Below are 23,109 nucleotides of genomic sequence, written 5' to 3'. Positions count from 1 at the left end.
AACAAGTAAACAAAGTAAGGACAGCAAATAATAAACTCTTAGAACATTTTTCTTAAATCTGTGTCTTTTTTGGATTATAAGATACAACTTCTTGCTTCAGTAGTTGTTTTTTTAATTGTTGTTACCTTTTTCTTCTACTCTGGGTTGGTGCATAACAGTACTTTAGTGAAATACGCATCTTTTGCTGCACACAGTTTTCAGAAGTATTATTAACAGAATAGCAAAACCAAATCTGGTCTATTCTGTAGATCTTAGGCTGCCTTTAAAATGCTTATATTTTGGAAAAAGGCTGTGAGCCTTTTGTGAAGGGGCGTACACACCCCAAATCAAAGCCCTTGTTCAGTTTCATTGAATAGAATACCAGTAAATAGCTTGAAAATGCAAACATGGTCCTTGTGTTCATGCTCATCTCTACAATTTGAGGAAGAACTCTTGACATTCTGGGTAGACCCCACCTACATAACTTTGTGTGCCAGAGAACTTGTTTACCAAAGCATGTTTGTTCACCCCAGCCTGTATTTGCAATTCTGGTAGAACGTGCTGTAGCTGGGATTCAGGAGGCTGAAATAAGAAACATCCATACAGAATTACCACTTAGAGAGCTTTTTGTCTTTTATACTTAGCTTAGCTTTGGTATACTGTCCTGCACAAAATGCTCAGATCTGGAAACTCAGAGACTTGATGTATTTTATAGAACTGTATTTATAAACAGAATTCCCAAAAGTCTTTATTAAGAGCAAAATGCAGGTTGTACAGTACTATCAGTTGGGAGTTTTTTTAATCAATTTGTACTTTATGAGCTGCAGTGTCTAACCTCAGGTTCACAGTGTTTAACAGTTTATTAGTGTTTTATGCCAGTCTGCTGAAACTAGTCCCAGAACATGACAGCATATACCAACAAGCTGTGTATTTGGCATGTCAAGCACTTCTGTTGCTATATGCCTATAAAGCAGCCAGTTATCTTTGTCTTTTTGTTATATGGGTATCCACCCTTGGAGGACTTGGTGGTAAGTCAGGTCCAATGTATTTTTTTTCCTTGTATTCTTGGAACCCATGTAAATCTTTGTGCCTCCATGTAAACAAGTGGAGGTGTCTTGAGGCAGTATCCACACTGTAAATCTCCAAGACAACTGATAACTAAGGTAAACTAGGCTATTGTGAGTTTGCATTTATACTGTTGTTCTGTTTCTGGTAGCTGAACTAGTTTGTGGAAGTTTCACTTGGTACCTGCTCCAGCACACTTGCAGTGAGTGAGGGTAAGTGCAGGGCAAAAAGAGATACGGGCCACATGCCCTCCATGAGTGGTGCTTCTCCTATGGACATAGCTATGTTTGGATGTCGTCTCCTGTTGGAACCCTGCCAGCTATTGCAGTGATAAGTGAACAGGATGTAAACAACAGGGTTTGGGTCAGACAGTTCATGTGCACTGAATTCACCATTCACTTTAAATGCCTTGCATGCCATGTAATTTTTAGAAACTAATCTTAAGTGGTTTGCTTTATAACAGAAATACATTGTTCAACGTGCCCTACCTGAAAAAACCACTCCGTGTATGGCAACAATAATACGTTTTAGTGTGCACATGAGGGAAACAAAGAAATTGAAGAGGGTGAAGTGAGGAAAACAGAGATGCTTGTATTGAAATTGCAGATGTGGTATTTCACTGCCTGACACTGCTTTTTTACATTGAAATTTCATCATGCTTGTGTACTAGCATTCCTCTTTAGTATATGCTTCAATTGATTTAGACCAGTTTTCTTCTTAGCTTCTGTGAAGAATTTCTTTGATGTGGTGCTGCTGTCATTTTTCTGGTTCATGTTATATATACTCTTGTGATATTTGTGAAATGATGCAGTTTATTATGGTTTTTCTATAGTTTTCCATCATTTTGGTTTGTGGTGTTTGCTATGCTAAGTGAGAGTCCATGTAGTGTTGTTGCAGATCCTGGTTTTGATCTTCATTAGCTTCTGTGCTCCTGGACATTCGTCTTGTGATATGTGGATCATGTTCTTTGTGTTTGGAGTGCTGGAACCTGGCAATTCACTAAGAATGTCACTATGAATGAAGCTTCCCTTTACGTGTCAAGTTCTTACATTTTGTCAGGAGCATATAATATTAAATCTTTCACTCGTACTTGTTTAAGTGGCTTGTGGTAGTTTCAGGTGGGTTGGTTAGTTTGTTTGGGAGAAGGGGTTGAAGTACATGTTTGCAATGAATCAGTCTTTTAATTATTCATTTCATTCCTTCAAACTGAAAGACTGTAATCTGAAGTCATTCTGTAGTTGATACAGTGTACAAAAAGAAAGTAGGGGAAAAAAACATTTCCCCTGCACAGCTCATGTAAAACAGAGCCATTACTCAGACTTCTCTAATAAGCCCAGGCACACAACTATGAAAATGAGTTAAATGAAAGCTATTAATATGCATACAAGCATTAAGTGTTACAAAACCATCTTTGGTGAAGAACAGTTACCTGGTGATACTGTTGCTTGCACATGCACTGTGAGCTTTAAATCTTGTCCATCTGGCATTTCTTCCACAGTTTTAACTCTGAGGCTTTCAGCTAGATCACCTTCCCACTGAGTGTCTTCTCTTATTTGATTTTGTCCATGGTAACCCATGTGTCTAGGGAGTCTAACAGAAGACTGTTTTCTCCAGTACACAACTTCTGGGTATCACACTTTGTAGTGCTGAATGCCTGGTCCCAAACTGGCCCATTGCCAAGCCCCTTCATCACCCTGTTCCTAAGCAGACGGTGGGGTATGAATATGGATTAATTAGACTCCAAACAGGAGGCTGGAAAGTGAGGGTAATTGATAGAACAGGGCAGATGCGTATCTGTCTTCATACCTTTTATGAGGTCTTTGTGGCTGCCAGAATCCCAGGTGTTAGACAATATTTGCCCAGAGTTGCTCTACCTGCATGATTGTGAGGCCCATCCATTGCAGCCCGAGGCTTTCCAAAGAGTGATATCCTCAGACTGCTCAATGCTGTGTAGGTGGATACACCCTGCTGGGAATTGGGTTCTTTGATTAAAACAATGGGCACATGCAAAGTTAACTACAGTGGCCATCAGTTGTCTCCTGAGTGCAGTCTAAGTTCAGGGCTTGATAGGCTAAAGGCTAACAATAATTATTTAAAAGATCACTTTGCATGTATTACTGTGTCACGTTAATGCCTTTTGGAGGGTTCTAAACAGACAAGCATTTTGTTTAACTTGAGTTGCCAATTGGTGGGATACTGCCACAGAAGAGTTTACGAATTCCAAACATCATCTCATCTTAGTGTGCAAACCTGATGACTAATTAACTGTTCTAATTGACTGTTCTGGGGCAAGGAGGTTGTGTTGTCCTTGAGTGTGAGGAGTAGGACAGTGATAGGCTAAGATACTTTGCAGATGTAGGAACTGAAACGGAAAGCTGTGGTGGTGATGTTTGAAGCTGATAGTGTTACTCTGTTAGCTGATTTTGTTACCCAATGACTCACTATGTTTTAGCAGTAATTACAACTATTGGACTACTCTTGTCGAGTGGCTTGACTGTGCTTTTTGTGTGAATATTTGAATATATACTAAAATTTCCCAGTATATACATATGGAACAGTGTTCACTAGTAAAGGTACTGGCTACATTTAAGCAAGTTATCTGCATTCCTGCTTTTCATTGTTTTACAAATTTTTTATGCTCTATTTTTGTCTGTATAGTTCTCTTGATGTTATAAAACTAGACTTTTGATCTTTGGTCAGGGACAAGGTTTTCATACTGATTTAAGGACATTTTCAGTAAAAACAGAACTGAATAGTTCAGATAGTTGTTACCCACTCATGCTGGGCTTGGAGAAACATGTTAAAGGTACTGTGCATTTCTGTGACCTCTTATATTTGCAGTGGATTGAGACAGGTCCTTAATTTCTCTTCCCTTTTTTTGTCTTTTCCACCCCCACCACCCAGTAACTGATATTCCTCCGCAAAGACTTAAAATACTTGGGATGACAGCGCAGTACGTGGATTTGTAACATTCTTTAGAAGCAAAGTACTGCAAAACAGTGGAAATGAGATTCTCTGTGTGTATTACTTGCCCAGGAAATGTAAATGGGGAATGTAAGGGAGTTCCTGGGGACAAAAATGTCAGAGTGAATGCTGACCTTTAACTTCACTAAAAGGCAAGTTGAGTTCCATGCATTTCTTTTGTGCTATGCAGTCAACCACCAGGTATCCACCTTGACATTAGAATATTAGCTTTTAAAAGCTCATCAAGTAAATCTGTAAATCAGGATTTATTTAAATTTTAGGACCTTAGCAGTGTTTTGCACAGGATGACACACCAGATAGATGAACATGCTGCAGATTTTATTCAGGCAAATTACAATGTAAGGACCACATTCCTGATCACTAGTTACTTACTCCGGAATAGTGAGAGGAACTGCATAAAATGAACCACTTGACAGCTTCAGGGAGATTTTAACTGTGAGGAAGGGCAAATAGCTGCTCTTTAGTCAAAGGTTTAGGGCTTAGACGATGTGGCCAGGTAGACAAAGTTAAATTATCTCTAGGCCAGGGTCATCTTCTTAGCTTTCCCTTCTGGGTTGAGGTCTTTCCACTCACTGTAAATCAGTCCAGTAGCTCCATTCAACTGATCTACTGACAAGTGAATGATTAACCAAAAGCTATCAAGCAGACAGAAGCCGAACACTGCTAAACAACTGCAACATAAAATAGCTCTTGAGTACAGATTACCTGATTAAATTATTTGCCCGTGAGTTATTCTGACTGAAGTTCAGAAGCATTCTGCTCTGGGGTTCACCATGAGAAGTGCTAACAAAGCTTCTTTCAAACCTCTCTATGAATGTAAGGCAAATACCTTGCCAGATCTGAACAAGCAAGAGAAGGCTGTTGCTACAACGTAGAGCCTCAGGTTTAGCAGTGCCTACCCAAAAATACAGGTAAAAATACAAAACTCAAAAATCAGGAAAGGGGAGGGTAGAATGAGAAAATTCCTCATTTCTTCCTGTGCATACTCTACTGAAATGGAAGCTTGTGATCCAGTTGACTTGTAACTTGTGCGTACACAGTTACAACACACTAATCCAAACACTGACGTATTTTAAAAACTGCCAGACTGCTTCTCTGATTTGTTTTTGAAGAGTGCTTGGATGACTGTCAGTGCCTGACACATGAGTGTAGTATTATGCAGGAAAACTTATGCAGCAGGAGTGCTCAGAAACAGGATCTTCGGAATCACTCCTTGCCAGATACTTGCCAATACCTGTGACTGTTAAAATGAGCATTGTCATGACCCGTCAGGCCCGAATACAAGTCTTGTGAAGACAGGCTTGTAGAACACGAGGCTTCTCCATAATCAATAGAACAATTCCTGATGAAAACCTGTGGGGTTCTGGGGGCACCCGGGTGTTACATCAGTTAAGACAGTGAAATGGGCTGCAGTGTTTTCATACTTGCTCACTCTTTACATGGCAGCTGAAATCCCAAGAAACATTTCAGGTATTTATAGGGAGGAAGGTAAAATGGCACAGGCTTTTAACTCATCCTGAGTGTTACCATTTGTATTAGATATTCCCTGCCTCTGAAGCCCTGTCTGAATGTTTGAAAGCATAGCAGATCCTCAGTAAACATGAGGTTTTAACTTAATGGGTGTGGTGGTCTGTTCTGTTAAACCGAATCCATGCTAACTCCTGTCTGTCCCACACTTCTAGATGTAGTTAACAGAATAAAGCGTGAGTGATACTGCCACTGAAGGATCTTTTTTTCCTGGAATTTTTATTTTTATAATTGTTTTATGGCCTCAATTTGCTCAGGAAAAACTTACCAAGTTACACTTTATTTTAAGAGGTCTAGTTGAATTTTAACTGGGGCATTGAAACTTATCCGAAATTTCAGAGGGTGCAGAAATAGTTCCCTAAATAGTGCTAGATATTACACATACCTATGTCATTTTTCCTGTGTCGTTCCTTCTGCACATACAGAAGCAGGAAAGCTGTCCTTACAGAGGCCGGCTGGTTTAATGACGGCCTTGCCTGTGCATCATGGGCACCCCTGAACACGTTGAAGAGTTAGACTGAAACCCCTCATGTGCGCAGCGATGTTTTTAGGTTGTTTTTACAGGAGTGCTGCTGATTTTCCAGAGTTTCTGGGGGGAGCCGCCCAGCAGAAGCAGGAGCATCCCCCAGGGACTGGTGGGAAAGAGGAGGGACTGAAACCTAGGGACTGGGGAAAGCGGAAACTTGCCCTTAAAAAAAGAAAAAATATATCTATTTTCAAAGGTTTTGGGTTTTGGTTTTGTTTTGTTTTGTTGGGTTTTTTTAATATATAAAGAGCTGGAGGGGGGGAGAGGACCTCGCCTCCTGGCCTCGTCCTACAGCCCAGGGCAAGCCAGGGTCTGGGCTCCGCGGAGGGTTGCGCGGGCGGGCGGGCAGCCTGGCGCCGCGGGGGCGGAGGGGCGCGGGAGGGGCGGGAGCCGGGGCGAGAGGGAGGGAGGCAAGGAAGGAAGGAGGGAGACAGGCAGGCAGGGAAGGAAGGAGGGAGGGAAAGAGGGCGGTAGGGAGGAGGGCGGCCGCAGCCTCCGCGCCCGGGCGGAGCTGCCTTTCCCTTCCCCTCGCCGCCGAGCCCCCCTGCGCGTTATCCTGCGGGGCTCCGGGGACGGGAGATGGCCGCGCGGGGCAGCGCCGGCCGGCGCTGGACCGGCAATGTGAGAAGCGTTTGAACTTCCTAGAAGTCGGGGAGCCGAGAAATTGTTGTTGGGGTGAAGGTGAGAGCGGGTTGGTTTCGTTCCCGAGGACCACGAGGAGCAGCGGAGCCGGTGAGGAGGAGAAGGAGGAAGAGGTGGTGGTGGTGAGGAGGTGAGTACGGGTCTGTGGTACCCGGGCCGAGGAACGGCCCGGGGCGGCCTCTACGCCGTCTCGTTCGTCCTTCCCCGAGTGGTTCGCAGCCAGGATATGCTGGTTTTTCGGGAGAGCAGCACTGAGATCTGGTCCTGGGAAACTGAAGCTTTTTAGGCAGCGGTGTCTTGTCGGGATTCAGGTACCCTCGAGGAATTTAATTTTGTGGAGGTTAATTAAAAGGTAGTTGTAAAGTATTATGGCTAAAGCTGTTTTGACAGCTTATCCTTTTTTGTTTTTTTTTTTTTTTTTTTTCTTTTTCCCCCAGCCCTTCTGTGAGTTTTCCTCCTCTTGCGGCTCATAAAGGTGTAACTGTGCTGCTTCTGGACGCGCAGTAGTTTTGCAGGATGGAATGGTGCCTTTCTTACTCCCCTGTCAACTTAGGATAAGTTGTGCTGGTACTGCATTTCATCTCAACACAGCAGTGTCACCTGAATGCCCTTAACGGTTCTTCCTTGTTATCTGGCACTGAAGGTTTCTGTGAATATCCCTTGCTGCAGTATTCTTGTAGCTAAGTTTTTGGGGTTTTTTACAACTGCTTTCAGACATTTTAAGTGTTTTTATAAACACACAGAGAATGAATCTGTATTTTTAAAGGTTGCTGTTGCTCTATTTTGGAGTCTTTTAATATTAGTGTTGTTTCAGTCTCAGTGTCTAAGTATAGTTCTGTTGTGTTTTTTTTGTTTTGTTCTGGTCTTCACCTGCACATCAATCTCTTCAATGACTATAATAGGAGCTAATGGTAAAAACAGAAGCTGCGCATGGAGGAGTGTTCTCCTGAAGGCTTTAAGATACTTTGTATTTCAGGAAAAATTGTTACTAGCTTTTGGAAAGCATTTTGGAAAGTTCACTGTTGTTAAGATAGTCTCCGTCCATGGTATTTCTAATAGCTTAAAGTTAGAAAACTGACCTGTTTCTTAAAAGATACTTTGAGATTGTCCTGGAGATCAGAAATGCAGCATGATTGACTTGCCCATGTCAGTGAAAAATACTGGTTGTTTTAACAACCTCGACAATCTTAAACTTGAAGACACAGGCACCTAGTGGTTACATGATAATGTAACATAATAATAATAACAACATAATGTGTTTAAATTGCTTTCTAGCCTGAATTCCCACCTGTGATGTAAATTACAGCCTCACCACATCTGACATTGTTGCACCAGATTGTTATATGTGCATAAACAACTGATGTCTGAATCCTTGTGGAATTGAACCTTCTCATTCTCTGTGCAGCACAGAAATATGTGAGAGGTCAATGTATGTTCTTACCTGCAGGAATCTCTAAACTGTCCTTGAAGAATGGACATAAAATACGAGTAGTAATTCCACTGATGTAACATGATGAATCAACTGGTGGTGAACTGGACGTGCAGTTTATATGTTGCTAAAGACTCTTTCTCTTAATTGCCTTTTATATTCCAATATTTAAGTTGTTGCCTTTTCATTCCAACAGCTTTATGGTTCTAGGCAGCCATGAATTCTGTAAAGCACAGACTTCAAAAGTGTATTTTCTAGATTACAAACTCTAGGTTGGATTTTCATATTTCATTATGTTATTATCCAGTATATTCTATTGTATGTATTTTATCCTTTTGCCAAGTACAGAACATAAAACCCAGTAACTCTCTGCATGTTCAGTGTGTTAGCAATAACGTCAGTCTTAAATAGATTGGAATTCTCCTGTGTTTATGCAGTGAAACAGAGAGAGCAGTTGGTGACTTTTGTTGAAGGTCATGTAAAAACATGTCCAGTATACCTGGAATTGAAATGTGGTGTACTCTCATTTGATTTTCATAAAGAGGGGTAAAATGAGGCTGGGATTATTTGCTTTGTGTTTACTGAAGTCTGACTGCCCTCTTATGTAGAACTGACTGTGTTGCAGGGAGCTGCTGTCAGCTGTCCCTAAGACCTCTTGAAAGTAGCTCAGAGTGCTGTTGCTACAACCTTCGAGCTGTGCTATCCTTAGGCATCTACATTTAAACTTTAATTGGACCTAGTGTGTAGGCAGGCTGAGGAAGCACGCCAAGAAATGTGCAGGTAGCAAGTGTAATGCAGACTAGATTTTTTTATGTGCCCTGTTGTTTGAGGCACATGGTGACCCTTCTGGATACTGTGGATCTGAAGTTGAAATTATTATTGACCTGTGTTTGGACAACTGCCTCTTATTGGCAGTGTTTGTTCTTAAGAGCCATTTTATTATTCAGGGTTTTCTTGCCACAGCAGAGAACCTGTGTTCTGTCATGTAATAAAAATAAATGCAAATAGGTCTAGTCCAAGGCACAAATCTGGTTATATGTCAGTTAATTTACTGGAGCTTCTTTTGGGAGGTGGGGCAGAAGGGATGTTCTTGTGTGCAGTAGAATTGTGGGAAGGTAATGCTTGCCAGACTTCTCCAAAGTAAATTTGATAGAGACAAAAAGAGAGTAGTTACTTATTTCTTTCCCTTGATTGAGTTTTCACTTTACCTGCTGTCTTTTGCTCTAAGTAGAAAGATTCAGTTGAATTGGACTTTGCCCATGTTGCTGCAGAGTAGTGGTTTGCTTTCCCCAGTGGTGCTACTAGAAATTTTTAAAGCTGCTAGGTAGTGGGTGGATGTGTAAACAGGGAGCAGGCTTTTTTTTTTATACCAATGGCTGAATTCTCAATTCTCCTCTGAAATGGTAGTTAGAAGGGACTGTGGAGATAAACCAAGGATTGATTAGAGTGTTTTGGTTAGTGGTCTCTTTTTTTCTTCGGGTGGAATATTTCCAGAGGTGTTTAGTGTCCCTGTATTAAAAATCAAATGTATGTAATACTTAAAAAGATGACCTTTTTGAATGAAACCTGTTTTATCTAGAACCCAGTTATTCAACTGCTTCTGGCCATCCCTCTCTCTTTACAGATTAGCAACCTATATTTTACAATTGGCTTTTTCTAAAGTGTCTGATCCAGTCCCTGGATCTCCTCACCCTGTATTTCTGTTGCATTGGATTCTAAATACGTTGTCTCCTGTTTCCTTTGTGTCAGCTGCCTGTCTGGTAACGAGAGTGGGACACTATTTCTTCATACACAGGTTGAGAAAAAGTTGACTTTCTGGGTTTTCTCCAAGATTGTGTAAGGTCCAGTGATATGTTGAGCTATTTATTACGAGGATATTTGTGGAGAAGACTGAGGAAGTGATGAAAAGTGTGCCAAAGTTGATACTTTCTCTAAAGTTAGAGGAAATAGGGTGGTGTTTATAGTGAATAATAGGACTGTCTCCTGTATCTTGATTTCTGTTTCTTTATATGCAGGTTCCTTCTGTAACTGGAATCAGGTGGGGTTTTCAGCAGTTGGTTTTACTGGTGACTCAGTCCCAGAGTAAGTCTTTCTAGGCAAATAATTAGTGTATAGGGAAATGCCTGTTCTGATCCAGTGGGTGATTATGGATCCCGGTAATTCCTCCAAGTGTGCTTGTAGGGAGACAGTCTTTTGGGGTTTTTTACTATTCTTGTCTCTGCTTCCCTTGTGTTACTCACAGTCAGAGTATGATAGCTGATTTGCACTGGCCTTAGAGGCATTTAAGGCATTTTGTCTGCAAGCAGAGACGCAGCAGGTGAGTACACAGCTTCCTAATCTAATTTTGAAAATTCTGGGCAGAGTTTGAAGCATGAGCACCTGTAACAGGGGTCTTTGGTTATGCAATGGTATCATCTTCAGGCCATTACCATTGAAAAAAAAAAAAAAGAAAAGGTTTCAGTGCAGAATAAAATACTCTGATTAAACTTCAAAAACCTTTTTAAATACAGTTTGAGCCAAAATTATTTAGAAAGGAGTAAAAAGAGGTTGCCACATATCACTAAAGTACATAATATTTTCCTGTTGCATGCAGTTATTATGAGGCTGCAGAAAAAGTTTTATTGTAAGGCATTCATTTTTGGGGGTAGTAGGTTTGTATATGTTCTTTTGGTGTCAGGGTTCTGTTACTGCCATGCTCTTGCTTCACCAGAGGCAAGGGTCAACCTGAAATTCAATGTTGTTGTGGCTTCCTGCTGGAAACAGTGAAAATACTGCTTGCATTTTGACAGCCTCCATTGGGAGAGTGGACAGAGTAGATGTTGATAAGCTTGAAACTGTGCCAAGAGGACCAGCAGCTTCTGTTCTCCTCTAACTTTGTCCCTTCCCCTGTGTCAGGCCTAGATACTGTAGCAGCTCAAAAGTTTTAGCTGTTTCTAGACAACAGCGGTCTCAGCATTAACCTGTCTTGCATAATCTACATGCTCTTTCACTAGTGCCCAAGTATGATTTGAGGGGATTTATTTTGTTACATGGTTTTCTAAAGTTCCTTTTCCTTTCTGCCTGTTGTCAAAGATGAGGGCAGGAGCTCCTTGTTCTTAGTTACAGGAAAAGCAATAACCAGAGGTAGAGACTTCTCAACTGACAGTGTCTGTTAAATTCACTGGTATCTGGCATCCTCCAGGACACCGCAGTTTCCACTTTTGAAGCTGTGGATAAAAATATATTTCTACTGTTTTCTCTCTGTTATTACTTGATGTAGTTAGCACAGCATTTGTGGTTTTACCTGCTACTAAAACTACAACTGTGTTCCTAACTACAGCATGGTAAAGATTAAGCCAAGTCTATCCCTATTTCTGTAGCCAGACTTACAGTTCACATATAAGTAGCTCTCAAGAGCTGATACGCTCAAGGCAAATAGAAATTGAAAGCAAGCTCTGATCCACTGGAGCTTAGTGACAAACTGAAAATGCATTTCTTCCAAGTTTGTCAGTTCAGCTTAGTGTTGGTGACCCAGGCACATATCAGAGGAGATGCCTCAGGGAAAAAATAATCACAGCCAGTGATCTTCCAGGCAGCTTAAAGAAAGAAATGCGAACATTACAGTTTCGGCTCCTTGGATGATTTATTCTTCTTCTCCACAGTAAGATGAATAAACCCTTCCTTGAATTAATCTGTTTGACGCTTCCTCCTTTTGTTTTTCAGAGATATTTCAACTTTAGATCTGAAATAGAGCTCAGTCTTCCAAGACTACAACTTTTAATCCATACTGCTCCTGTACTGTCATTTAAAACTCTGACACTAAGAGTGAAAAATGGAAGGGATAAGAGGAATACAGCCTATATTGTGAGAATGAGTGCAGGCATGCCAGGAACCTTTGTAACAAATGTCCGTTTAGAAGAGGAGAAAGACAGTGAATGATGTTAATCAGGGAACACCTAATCCATTTTAAAGCTTTACTTGTTTTTCTGTGATGAGCAGGAAGACAGATAAACACAGCGACTTGTGCTCACTTCCTGACCCTCGACCTGAAGTGGCTACAGATTGACACAAGTGCTTCTTAAAGTATAAGCTGAGTGAAATACTTACTGGAAGTGGTGCCTATTGACAATTTCAGTGGATGGAGAAGAGCTCAGTTAGCCTTCATATCTCAGTTTTAGTGTGTGGCAATGGGTGAAGAACGCTCTTAATGTCATGCCAGTATAAAATTGTGGAAAATGGGAACTGTGCCTTGTAATAAAGCTTTTAACAGTGGCTTGCCAAAGGAAAAGAGAAATCAATTTGAAACTCCACATCTGTGTAACTGGCTTGGATGAGCTGTTTTGTAGTCAAATAAAGGTAGGGGAGAAGCTTAACCCTCCTTAACCCTTTAATCAGCTACTTGGTGAAATAGAGAACAATTGAATTAAGGTAAATGCACTTGTAACTAAAAATAATTTCCTGAATGTGTTGCAGTATGGATGATCTATCACTTATTTGTGATTACAGTGGGTTTAAACATTCCTTTTTTGTTTAGAGTCACCAGATCAATCTTTGAAAATTACTCAATTTTAAATGGCTACAGGAGGAATAACAACATGAAGTTTGGTGACCTGGCTTTTGAGAGCAAGAAAAATAGTCATTTGACTGACTGAGAGTGGTTGGGTATCAGGAACAAATCTTTTTACTGGATTCCAGGGGCTTTGGCCTTTGTGCCAACATAAATATGGGTGTCTCTCTAATGGCAGAATTGCAGTGGATTAGTTTGTGCTTTTTGGAAATTTATGATATAAAATATAGAGTTCACTTTTATACTTCCCTGTTTTAAGAAAATAGGGAGTTAATGTTGATTTGGGCGCTCCTTTTTCCTCTGGCTATTTTGAAGAGAACTGACATCCTCTCTTTCTAAAACAGTTTTCTCATGTTTGTAAGTTATCAGACACGTATTGTTCTGCATTCAGTAAAGCACTTCAGGTGGCTGTGCTATGCAGGCCTGGACAGAGGGTTGTAACTATGAAGGAATTAATTTCAGCTGCTCTTGGGCACTGCTGAAGTTCCTGTTGTTTGCACTGGGGTCCAGTGAACAATTTTTGTGTGCTCAAGGCAGGTGTGGAAAGTACTGTCCCTCAGTGAGTGAAGAGGCATCTAGTTAATACAAGCTCTCTGCCTTTTTGATGGCTTTATTCTCAGCCTCTTGTGTTGTGCCCTTCTCACATTCTGCAAGGAAACTTAAGTGTTCCAGTGAAGGGGACGGATGACCTTACACCCTGTGTTCTGCTAAACACAAAGTATGTCAAGTATGGGGAAAGAAGGGCAGAGAAGGTAAATATTAAGACAGGCACATGATGCTCCCTGCGTTCCTCTCTAAAATTCACATGAAAAATTAGTTTTTCTCATGTTGTCTTTAATCTCTGATGTGATATTTAAGTGCCCTCAGCATGTTCTGACAAATCCGAAGTGCCCTCTGGTATGCACTCATGCAGTTGAAAACCTTTTGGTTTTGAAGTAAACTGTTCTGAATATACAAGTTGGTGGCATTTGTCAGATGTCTGATACCAGGTTGTCATCTTCAATTATTTCTCCATGCCCTATCTTTGTTCCTTTGAAGTATTGTCTGTACTGGGTCCAAATCTGTTTCCAGTATGTCTGCACAACTCAGTGATTTTTTGGATGCACTTGTGTTGTTGAAGAATGTGATTTCAGTGAAACAACAAAGGACTACAAGCATGAAAGTTTACAAAATAGTAATGATTGTGGTTTTATATGTGCATATTAAAGTGCATTTTCTGCCAGGGAAAGTTCTTGTCACACAGGTTTTTAGCAGTGCGAGTTAAGTGTTCCTGCACTTAATTTTCCTTTTATGTTCACTTTAAGATTGCACGATGGAAGTCACGTTTTCTCAAGAAAAGCTGCGTATCTTGGATCAGTACCGTTGAAGATACCTTCTGATTGCAACACCCAGAACAGGGTCCTGTAACGAATTTGTCAAAAGAAACATACAATGGATCTCAAGGAAAGCTGCCCAAGTGTTAGCATTCCCAGCTCTGACGAGCACAGGGAGAAGAAGAAAAGATTTACTGTAAGTATGTAAGAGCATAAGCACTGTGGGCAAATCCATAGGCTATTGGTGCCTAGAAGTGCTGCTTTCTTTTTTCCCCACTACTGAGCTTGGTATTATTTTCAATAGGTTTATGGAAATGTTTCCTTGCTCTTGTGAGTACTGGCCAAAGTCCAGAGCGAGAATTTGTGAATATTTTACAGTGTTTACCTGTGTTGCTTTCTGCAAAAAGAACTTTGCTTTACAAGTTTCTGGTATTTTTACCCCTAAATAGCAGTGTTTCTCATATAAAATACCTAAGTGTCCAAATGCAGGGAAAATATTGTGGTACCACTTTTGGCATTTCACATGATTTTTTTATGACAATGTGTATTTTGTAAAGGAGTAAAGTATAGATTTGGGTTTTTTTCAGAAAAATATAATTTTTCATAAATATCCTATTATACTATTGTAATTTTTTGTGTAAAATAAAAAAAATATAAACCATCAAATTTTTTCAAAACCTTTTTTCTGTCTTCCTTCCTGTTTTCTGATTCTAATGCCTATGAGTTTTTTCCTATCCTGTTTCCATTTCCACTCCTTGTCATTCCATTCCCTCTTCCTTTCTTTGCCTCCAAGTTTGACTTTCTGGTTGTGAAGTCTTTTCATTGTGTGCAAAATTCTTTGCATTGCACACTGAAAAATAAAGTAGTGTGGTAGGGATTTTTGTTTTGCTTACGTATAGCCCTGACAACATCATCATACTTTCTTTAAAAAGTTCAACTATTTCATTCCTCTTGTGCAACTTCCTCTAAGCTTTTTTGGTTTTTTTTTTTTGCCGAGTGAATTAGTCACTCTTCAGATGTGGAATGCAAACACCCTTAGACTGAGTTGCTGTCTGAAGAATACAACAAAAGAGAGGTTTACTATGAATTATGCATCTACCTTTCCTCTTCACCTCCCTTCCTCAGAGAAGAATAATGACATTTGATTCTTCAAGTGTATCAAGATGTAATTTTGGGAAGGATTGTGCTGGTAAAGGGAGCAAACAAAAGAGAACTTTACTAATACTTTAAACTACTCCATGCATGTGAAATTCAAGTGAGCAGGGAAACCTTCATGAAAGTCTAAATTTGAGCAAAACAAGTTTGTTTCATTGCCTTAGTGCTGGCAGTTATGCTGTTAGTAAAGGCCAGTGTGGTATATTGTGATATGTAACTAGTGTTGTGATTGCCAGGTCAGTTTACCCAAAGATCTGTGAGACAACCTGAGCAATGTAAAGGCACTTTGTTTGGCTGCACGAGAAAGAGTAGGAAACTTCAGAAACTGGGGGGTGAGGGAGGAGGGGAGCAGAAATCCAACCCAGTTTACACTGTGCAGAGCTACACTTCATCTTGCTGGCTTCTGCTTTCTGCATCAGGGAGCAATTAGCAGCTTGACAAGAACTGCTTTTCACAACCAAGCTTTTGAGTACTATCACATGTATTTTAAGATTTGATAACAGAAGTGAGGGTCATACTAAACTTCATGGTAGGAACTGTGAATTCCAGCATGTGTCAGTGCTTTTACTGTGTCTGCTCTTTTGTAGCTGTGTTGTAATGCCTGGATCCCATCAGTACTTTGTCAGGGAGAGAGAGAGAGGTGTGGGGAGAAAGAGTTCTTAATAAATTTGTGGCTCTTTGATGGCCATACCAGTGCCATTTCCACAGAGAGCAGTAAGAACCTTAGGGTGAAAGGAAAGGTTAAAGTGAAAAAGGCTAGGAAAGACTTCAGGTGACTGTATAATCTTCACCTTACTGTTGCATACAGTGTGTATCACTGCTGCTTCTGAAACTGTTCTAGAATAATATTACTGTTCTGAATAGAAATTGTGAATTCCAGCTTAAACCTTGCAGTGTCTCACTCAATGCTGGCATGGAAACAAGACAAGTATGTGCAACTTAGTTTTTGCTAGCTCTTCTTTTTCTTCTCACACTTGCTCTGATAAAACATTTTTTAAAACAAATCTCGTCTCTGCGCAGTCCTCATTCTGATGATTAAATCAAGCTTTTTAGTTTTGTCTTTGGAAGTGAAGTCTTCATTTCTCCTGAGTGATTTCATGACCTTTTATTGAATGTTTGATTTGATTTTGTTAAATACTGCATACTTTTGATATATATACCACCAATTTTTTTTTTTTCTTGACAAAGGTTTGAATTTTTCAGGTATTCTGGCAGGGGAACTTTTTTGCTTCCACTTAATTCATGCATATCCACACTAGTTCACTGTCCTGCATTTTTCTGAAGATTCAACATTCACTTTCTTCATAAGAAGAGCAAAATCTTTGCTTGTTTTGGACCATATCTAGGCTATATTAATTGTTGTTCTGTCCTTGCTGCATAGTGGGTCATTCTTTTACTTGTTTTGACAAATAGCTTTGTTTTGGATTTCTCACTTTTATCCCTATGCTATTTGATGTCTGAGGTCTAATCAAGACATCAAATTTTCTCTGTTCTTGTCTCCCTTCACTCCCCCATCATATACAGGCTTATTAAAAAATCTCTTTCAAGGTTGCTGTTTGTCTAATTAAATCTGGAAGCTTCATCTCAGACCCGTAATGTATATGATTAATCCCCAGCCCTGTGGAAATTGTGGTGTTTTTTTTTTTTTTTTTCACTTGTTGACACATAATAAATAGCTTCCTTACTTTCTTGATAGTTGTTCTCTTGAAATGGGAAAACAGCCTACTTTTTTCATATCTTTGTTTAGTTAAAATTTAATCTTTAATCCAGGAGCATGAGCTACCACAACAGAGTTGAAGCCTTGTAATTTCAGTGACTTTTTTTGTGAAGAAATCTGTCACATCCAGAAATATCTAGACTCTGTCCTATCTGTATCTGGAAGATAATTTATGGTGATGTTTTCAGGAATTCTGTTTCTTCCTTTTTCCTTTCTTAAAGCCTTGTGTTATTTATCCACATATTACAAGTTTTGAATGCATCTTATCTATGTTTTAGGAGTTTTCTAAGACCAAATTTAGATTAGGAATAATTAGATTTGAAAAGGTTATTATCTAAGTAAGGCTAGATTCTTCCCTCCACCTTTCTAGAAGCAGACATTGCACATCTCTTTAATCATTACATAGGTGTAGCTGAGAGTAGTAATATAGCCCAAAGACATGCTGTGTTTTTAGGTTTTACCAGTTCTTTGTGGATATTGTATGTGCTCTTATCACTCAGTGCTTCAATAACTGTTGAACTCGCAGCTTTCCCTTTGTTGGGTGTGCAAGATCTTTGTTGGTGGTGTGAATCGAATGGCCTCCTATGGAGGTTTTTTATTCTCTCCTGTGTGAAAAATGTTGATGGTGGTGTTGTTCTACAGCTACTCTGAGAACAAAACTGTTTTAATGTTGCGGTTGCCATGGAGGTGATATCACCTGGTATCCTAAGTTGTGCTTGCCCGTGCGCTTTGCAGTCTGTGCATTCTGCCTGGCTAATTTAAGAAATCCATGGCCCGCTGCTTAAGCGTATTGGCACTGATCTGGTGTGCAGTCCTGGGGAGTGAAGATGTGTGCTTGAACAGCAGTTGCAGGGCTTGATTGCTGTGTAAGGTACCCAGGTCAAGAGGACAGTGCTTAAGTCTTCACAGCTGAAGCTTTCAGGGTTTACCATGTAGGGAGGCTCTAGAAGTGTGTAGGTAGGTTTTACACTAACGCTTGTTTAGCACTGTAGAGGAAGGCTAGTTTTCTTAGAAGGGTCTCATCAGCATTCTGCTGGGTGCTTCCATCCAGCTTCCCAGGGACTCAAACTGAGAACAGCTTCTTTGAGCAGTTAACATTGCATGAATGCAGATCTCAGCCTGAGGAGCTGATGGTGGTGGCTGCCACTTCCACTGTGAGAGTTAAATGAGAGAAGTAAGAAGCTGTTGCAGGGCAAACAGAGACTGAGGCATTGGTCCAGTTTTCTACGCTGGGAATTAGCAGCCTTCTGCACTCATTTCCTTTCTGTGCCCATCCTTTCCACTGAAGGAATAGCTGGGCTCTTTCTGGAAGTACAAGAAGGTAGAAAAGCAAGGACAACTAATTGCCTAAGAGATGGGAGAAGCCTGCTGGACACCCAGCAGTCAACCAGATTTATGAATCCAGGCATTGACAATCTGTGTAGTTACTGAAGTCTTCTACTGACACGGGATTTGAATGGCCAGAACTGTGCAGCAGGTTTCAACTATACCTCCCTTCATCGCAGTGCTGTATATTAAGTTATCTGTGCTATATTTCAGCCACAGCACCATTCTTTTCTTCCCTGAACAATTGTCATCTGCCAGGATCCTTCTGTATTCAAGGTGTTGGAAAGAACGGTTATCTTTGTTATTGCCTTCTATATGTACTTTCTCTTTAGGTTTTGATGAAGGCAATCTTCAGTATTTAAATGTTATACTTCTTTAATATTATTCTTGTTATGGATTATCAAGTTGCTAACAAATTTCATAGTAAATTTTAATAGACTACTATCTGATGGCCAGATGTTCTCGTTGGATATGGACTAATTTACAAAACTCCATTAAATCAACTTTGATGTTAGTTTTTGCTAACCTGATGTTTAAAAAATTTTCTGTAAAGTACCACATTCTTTCAGTTGTTCTTTTAATCATTTCTGTTGATGTCTGTGTGGCTTAGCTGTAAGAAATACATAGCTCAACGAGTGCATTTACACAATACTTTTAACAACCTGCCCTTATTTCCAGCACAGGATTAAACCTTGGATGTTTTACTAAATTTTGTGGGCATTAACTTTATGTTTGCTACTACAGGTTTACAAAGTGCTGGTCTCTGTTGGCAGAAATGAGTGGTTTGTCTTAAGACGGTATGCGGAGTTTGATAAACTCTACAATACGGTAAGCAAAAGGCAAGCTATGAAATCCTGCCAGAATAGCAGAGTAGCACTTGTTTGCAGTGTTATGGTTTGAGTTAATCCCCTCTTGAGCAGTTTGACTCAATAACCATAGGACCCCTGATTAAAAATAATGATGGAGTGGGTTTTTTAAGCTTTGGTTTGTTTGAATTTCAAACTCAAAATCCTCTTTTTTGTTACTTTTTTCCTTCTTGCTTGGGATCATAACATAATGAGAAACTTCCAATTTAGTGGTTGTCAAAACATCAGAAATGTGCATTTGTTCATGATAAAAACCCCACAAAACATCTAGATAGGTATGTTTCTCCTAAAATAAGCATTTTACTTTGAAGTACTGAAAGCCATGAACAAGTCCCTGTTTCTTAATATAAATTTTCTATTAAGTCAATTACGGCAATTCATACCTGCGGTTTAATATCAGGTATGATTTTTTTTCACAGAAAAATGTGGTCAGTGCTCCACATAAAATAATCCTCTTCAGCAACCAAGTATGGATTTCTTGGGTTCATTGCTAGAAGAGGATTTTGCTCCTTTTAGGTAGTGGGCAAGAAGGGCAAATACTTGCTCGGATATGCAGTCTGTGTCCTGTGTCATAGAATCAGCTGGGTTGAAAAAGACCTCAGAGATCATCAAGTCCAACCCTTGATCTACTACCACTGCAGTTACTAGACCATGGCACTAAGTGCCACATCCAGTCTCATCTTAAAAGCCTCCAGGGATGGAGAATCCACCACTTCCCTGAGCAGCCCATTCCAATGCCTGATTAACCTCTCTGTAAAGAATTTCTTCCTAATATCTAACCTAAACCTCCCCTGGCAGAGGTTAATACCATGGCCTCTTGTCTTACTGATAGCTGTCTGGGAGAAGAGACCAACCCCCACCTGGCCACAACCTCCTTTCAGGTAGTTGTAGGGAGTGACGAGGTCTCCCCTGAGCCTCCTCTTTTCCAGGCTAAACAACCCCAGCTCCCTCAGCCTCTCCTCATGGGACTTATCTTCAATCCCTTCACCAGCCTTGTTGCTCTTCTCTGGACCTGCTCCAGCACCTCAGCATCCTTCCGGAACTGAGGGGCACAGAACTGGACACAGTACTGGACACAGTGTCCATACTTTCCTCCAGTTCTTCATCTCACAATTTTTGCTTCAACAGAAGAGGAAGTAATTCTCCTGTGATCCCCATTAGAAAAAATTACCAGCTGCTTATCTGTGCCTCCATTTCCTTTCCATTGTCTCTATGAGAAGGAGTCGAGCTTTTCTCCCTTCTGCTGTATGTGGATTTGCATGTGGCAGTGGGCTCCAAATGTAGGCTGTGACCTTGGAGCTGAGCTTGGAGGTCTGAGCTTAAGTGCCCCTGGATAGGGCATCCTATGTTTTGCCTGCGTCTTTCAGGGATGTAGGCTTGGAAGGAAACAAAGTATCCCCTTTTCAGTACCTGCAGAGGGGGTGTTGGTGATCCCATTCCTTTGCCACATTCCCTGGCCATTCGGATTAGCATTGCTCTGCTGAAGTTTGTTCAGCACTGGTCTCTCAACTTGGGCAGAGAGTGAGGTCCTGGGGAAGCATAACCAGGAGGGCATTTAGATCAGTTTCTATTCAGTGTAATTCATATAATATAGCACACCAAAAAACTTGTGCTGCTAACTGGAAGAGATACTGTTGTTGCTAAGGAGAGAAGAATTGCCAGCTACTCTATTAGAAAATTACTCTCTTAAAGGGGATGAGAGTAAGATTGCTCTTCTGGAGCATTTGAAGTACATGTAATCAAGGCTTAACTTATGTCAAGTTTGGGGGTTTTTTTTAATATATAATTCAGTGTTGTTTTATGCTATCTTCTGGTCAGTTTATCAAGTGTAGAATATAATCAAATTATCAAATGCAGGATTGCAAAACAGGCTGTTCATCTGCTTGCAGTTTTGACTTAAGGGCAGACCACATGGTTTCTAAAGTTAAGAATGCCACTTGGACAAAAGCCAGAGGCCTGTATCCCCAGCCCATCCTAAACCTCATGCATACAGCCCTATGCAAGCAAGCAAGAAAAAAACAAACCCAAAAGAGATAGAGAATTGATGGAGGAAGGGAGAAGAGAGGAAAATAAAAACAACACTGAAATTCTAGTCTGTGTGTTTTAACCTGGGGCAAGTGGAAAATTGTTTTAGCACTGTTACTGGAGTAGTCCATAAGATGAAGATGAGATTGCCTTTGAATTTAAAAGGGTATGTCTGGTGCAAACAAGCTGAGTACAGATTGTTCTGGGTTTGTTTTTCTTCCCCCAAGTATGTGAGTAGAGGAGTTGACATAGCGGAGCAGAATTACTGATAATCAGGTGTTCAAACTGTTCATCAGAGAACAAAGTGCAATTATTTCTAGGTGCTTTGATGTCTAAGCGTAAACCACTTGTATGTATTTTGTTTTCAGCTAAAGAAGCAATTTCCCACAATGAACTTGAAGATTCCAGCTAAAAGAATATTTGGAGATAATTTTGATCCTGGTAAGTTATCATCTTGTTATTCATTTTGTCAGTTTCTTTATATGAAAATTGATCCATTCCAGCCTACAAGCAGCTATATTAGATGAGTTTTACACCAGTCCTCAAAACAGTGACTAAACCAAAGTTTAGTCATGCTTCAGTCGAGCAGGAACTAGCGTAGGTAGGTATTCTACCATGTGATAGTTAACAAAGTATTGCTTAGTGGCCCAGCACCTCTCTTGCACTGAAGGCTACAGCTCCTCCCAACCCTCCGCTGTTCAGGATTGTGACAGATTATGAACTGTCAGGTATAATCTCTCTCCTGTAAATGCTAAAGCCAAAGCCAAACCTCTGACTCTCCTAAGCATGTGCCTAGTTAGTTTTAAATTTCCTTCATATGACTTCCCTCACGACCAGCTCTGAAAAATGAAATAATTAAAGGATTTATCTTTGAGGACTTCGGAACTCTCTGTATCTAAACGTGCTTCTTTGTATACTTTAGATTAAAACGAATCTCTTCTGTAAAAGGAACAACAACAGGAAGCCTGTCTGATGTGAACATATTGTGATCCAATTACCAATGATAAGTCCCAGTTTAGTTTGTTCTGTACACAGCAAAATACTAATGAAAAAGTCACTTGTAAAGTGCATTGAATTAGTCTAGGTGGCACCATGGATGAATAAACAAAAAGGCAAATGGGAAGGCCAGGCCATTGCTCTGTGTATTTATATCCTTCATTCAGGCTGTTTTTACTTAAGGGTTTTCCTGAAGGTCATTGGAACCCTTCCACCCTCCCCTGGCTTGCTGATGTTGATCAGACTGTGTTTGTAGTTTCACCTTCTCCTGCACCTCTTTCAATCATTTAATTTTCTCCTTTGCTGAGGAACAAATGGGTCCAGAGCTGTTGAACTCTTACGATGTATGGTTTTGGGTGTTTTAAAGTTCTTACAAACAAATCTAATTTTTGGCAGTTACAGTTAATCATCTGGATCCTGATGTCAAATTCCTTTTTAATTTTTATTAAAATAATCAAATACAAGTATCCAAGCTCTGCTGTTCTCTTCTGATTAAGATGTAAATGATTGCTGAAAGTTCTGAGTGTATCATGTCTACACATCTGCTGAAGACCAGATAATGTCATGGAGTCTGGTTTGCTGTACAGCCAAATGTGCAGGTGGATTTCGAGTCAAATTTAGTAAACTGGAGTTTTAATGAGAAAAAAAACCCTAAACTAAAACTTTATTAAAGTGATATATGTAAAACAAAGTCCTCAGACTTGTTTTAAGTTTCTGTGAGCTATGCTGAAATCCTTGAAGCATGAGAAACTAAATAGTTCTCAAGATGTGTCTTGCTGGGAGGCAGGGTGGAGTTGGAGCCATGATGCTCATGTAAATTATTCTTTATCTTAACAGTGATTTATTGAAGCTTTGATGTAATGTTTCTGCTGACTTCTGAAACAAGTCACATATTTTACAAATACTGAAAAGGTATTTTACTTCTGTAATGCATTCATGGCTATGCAGCACTGTGCTGTTTGACTGGAATGCAGCAGAGTGAAACCTTTATATCCCTTTTCCCAAAATCTAC

The 23,109-nt window shown here is 40.2% G+C and overlaps 1 protein-coding gene across 5 annotated transcripts in view; it reads left to right on the top strand.

Moving 5' to 3' along the window:
• Positions 1-23,109, top strand: part of SGK3 (serum/glucocorticoid regulated kinase family member 3) — a 57,886-nt gene that overhangs the window by 15,925 nt on the left and 18,852 nt on the right. For 2 of the 5 annotated variants that reach the window (XM_064651572.1, XM_064651552.1), the window contains exons 2-4: positions 14,004-14,208; positions 18,955-19,038; positions 21,470-21,542. In XM_064651572.1, the coding sequence (XP_064507642.1) occupies positions 14,131-14,208; positions 18,955-19,038; positions 21,470-21,542 (235 nt within the window). In that variant the 5' untranslated portion in view covers positions 14,004-14,130. Of the gene's footprint in view, positions 1-6,571; positions 6,815-8,995; positions 12,489-14,003; positions 14,209-18,954; positions 19,039-21,469; positions 21,543-23,109 lie in introns of those variants that run through there. The other 3 variants (XM_064651560.1, XM_064651569.1, XM_064651580.1) reach the window with 3 other exon arrangements.

Source organism: Pseudopipra pipra, chromosome 1 (genome assembly GCF_036250125.1).
Source record: "Pseudopipra pipra isolate bDixPip1 chromosome 1, bDixPip1.hap1, whole genome shotgun sequence".
Classification (NCBI taxonomy): Eukaryota; Metazoa; Chordata; class Aves; order Passeriformes; family Pipridae; genus Pseudopipra; species Pseudopipra pipra.
Note: the sequence above shows the minus strand (reverse complement) of the source record. Positions and strands in the feature narration are given on the sequence as shown.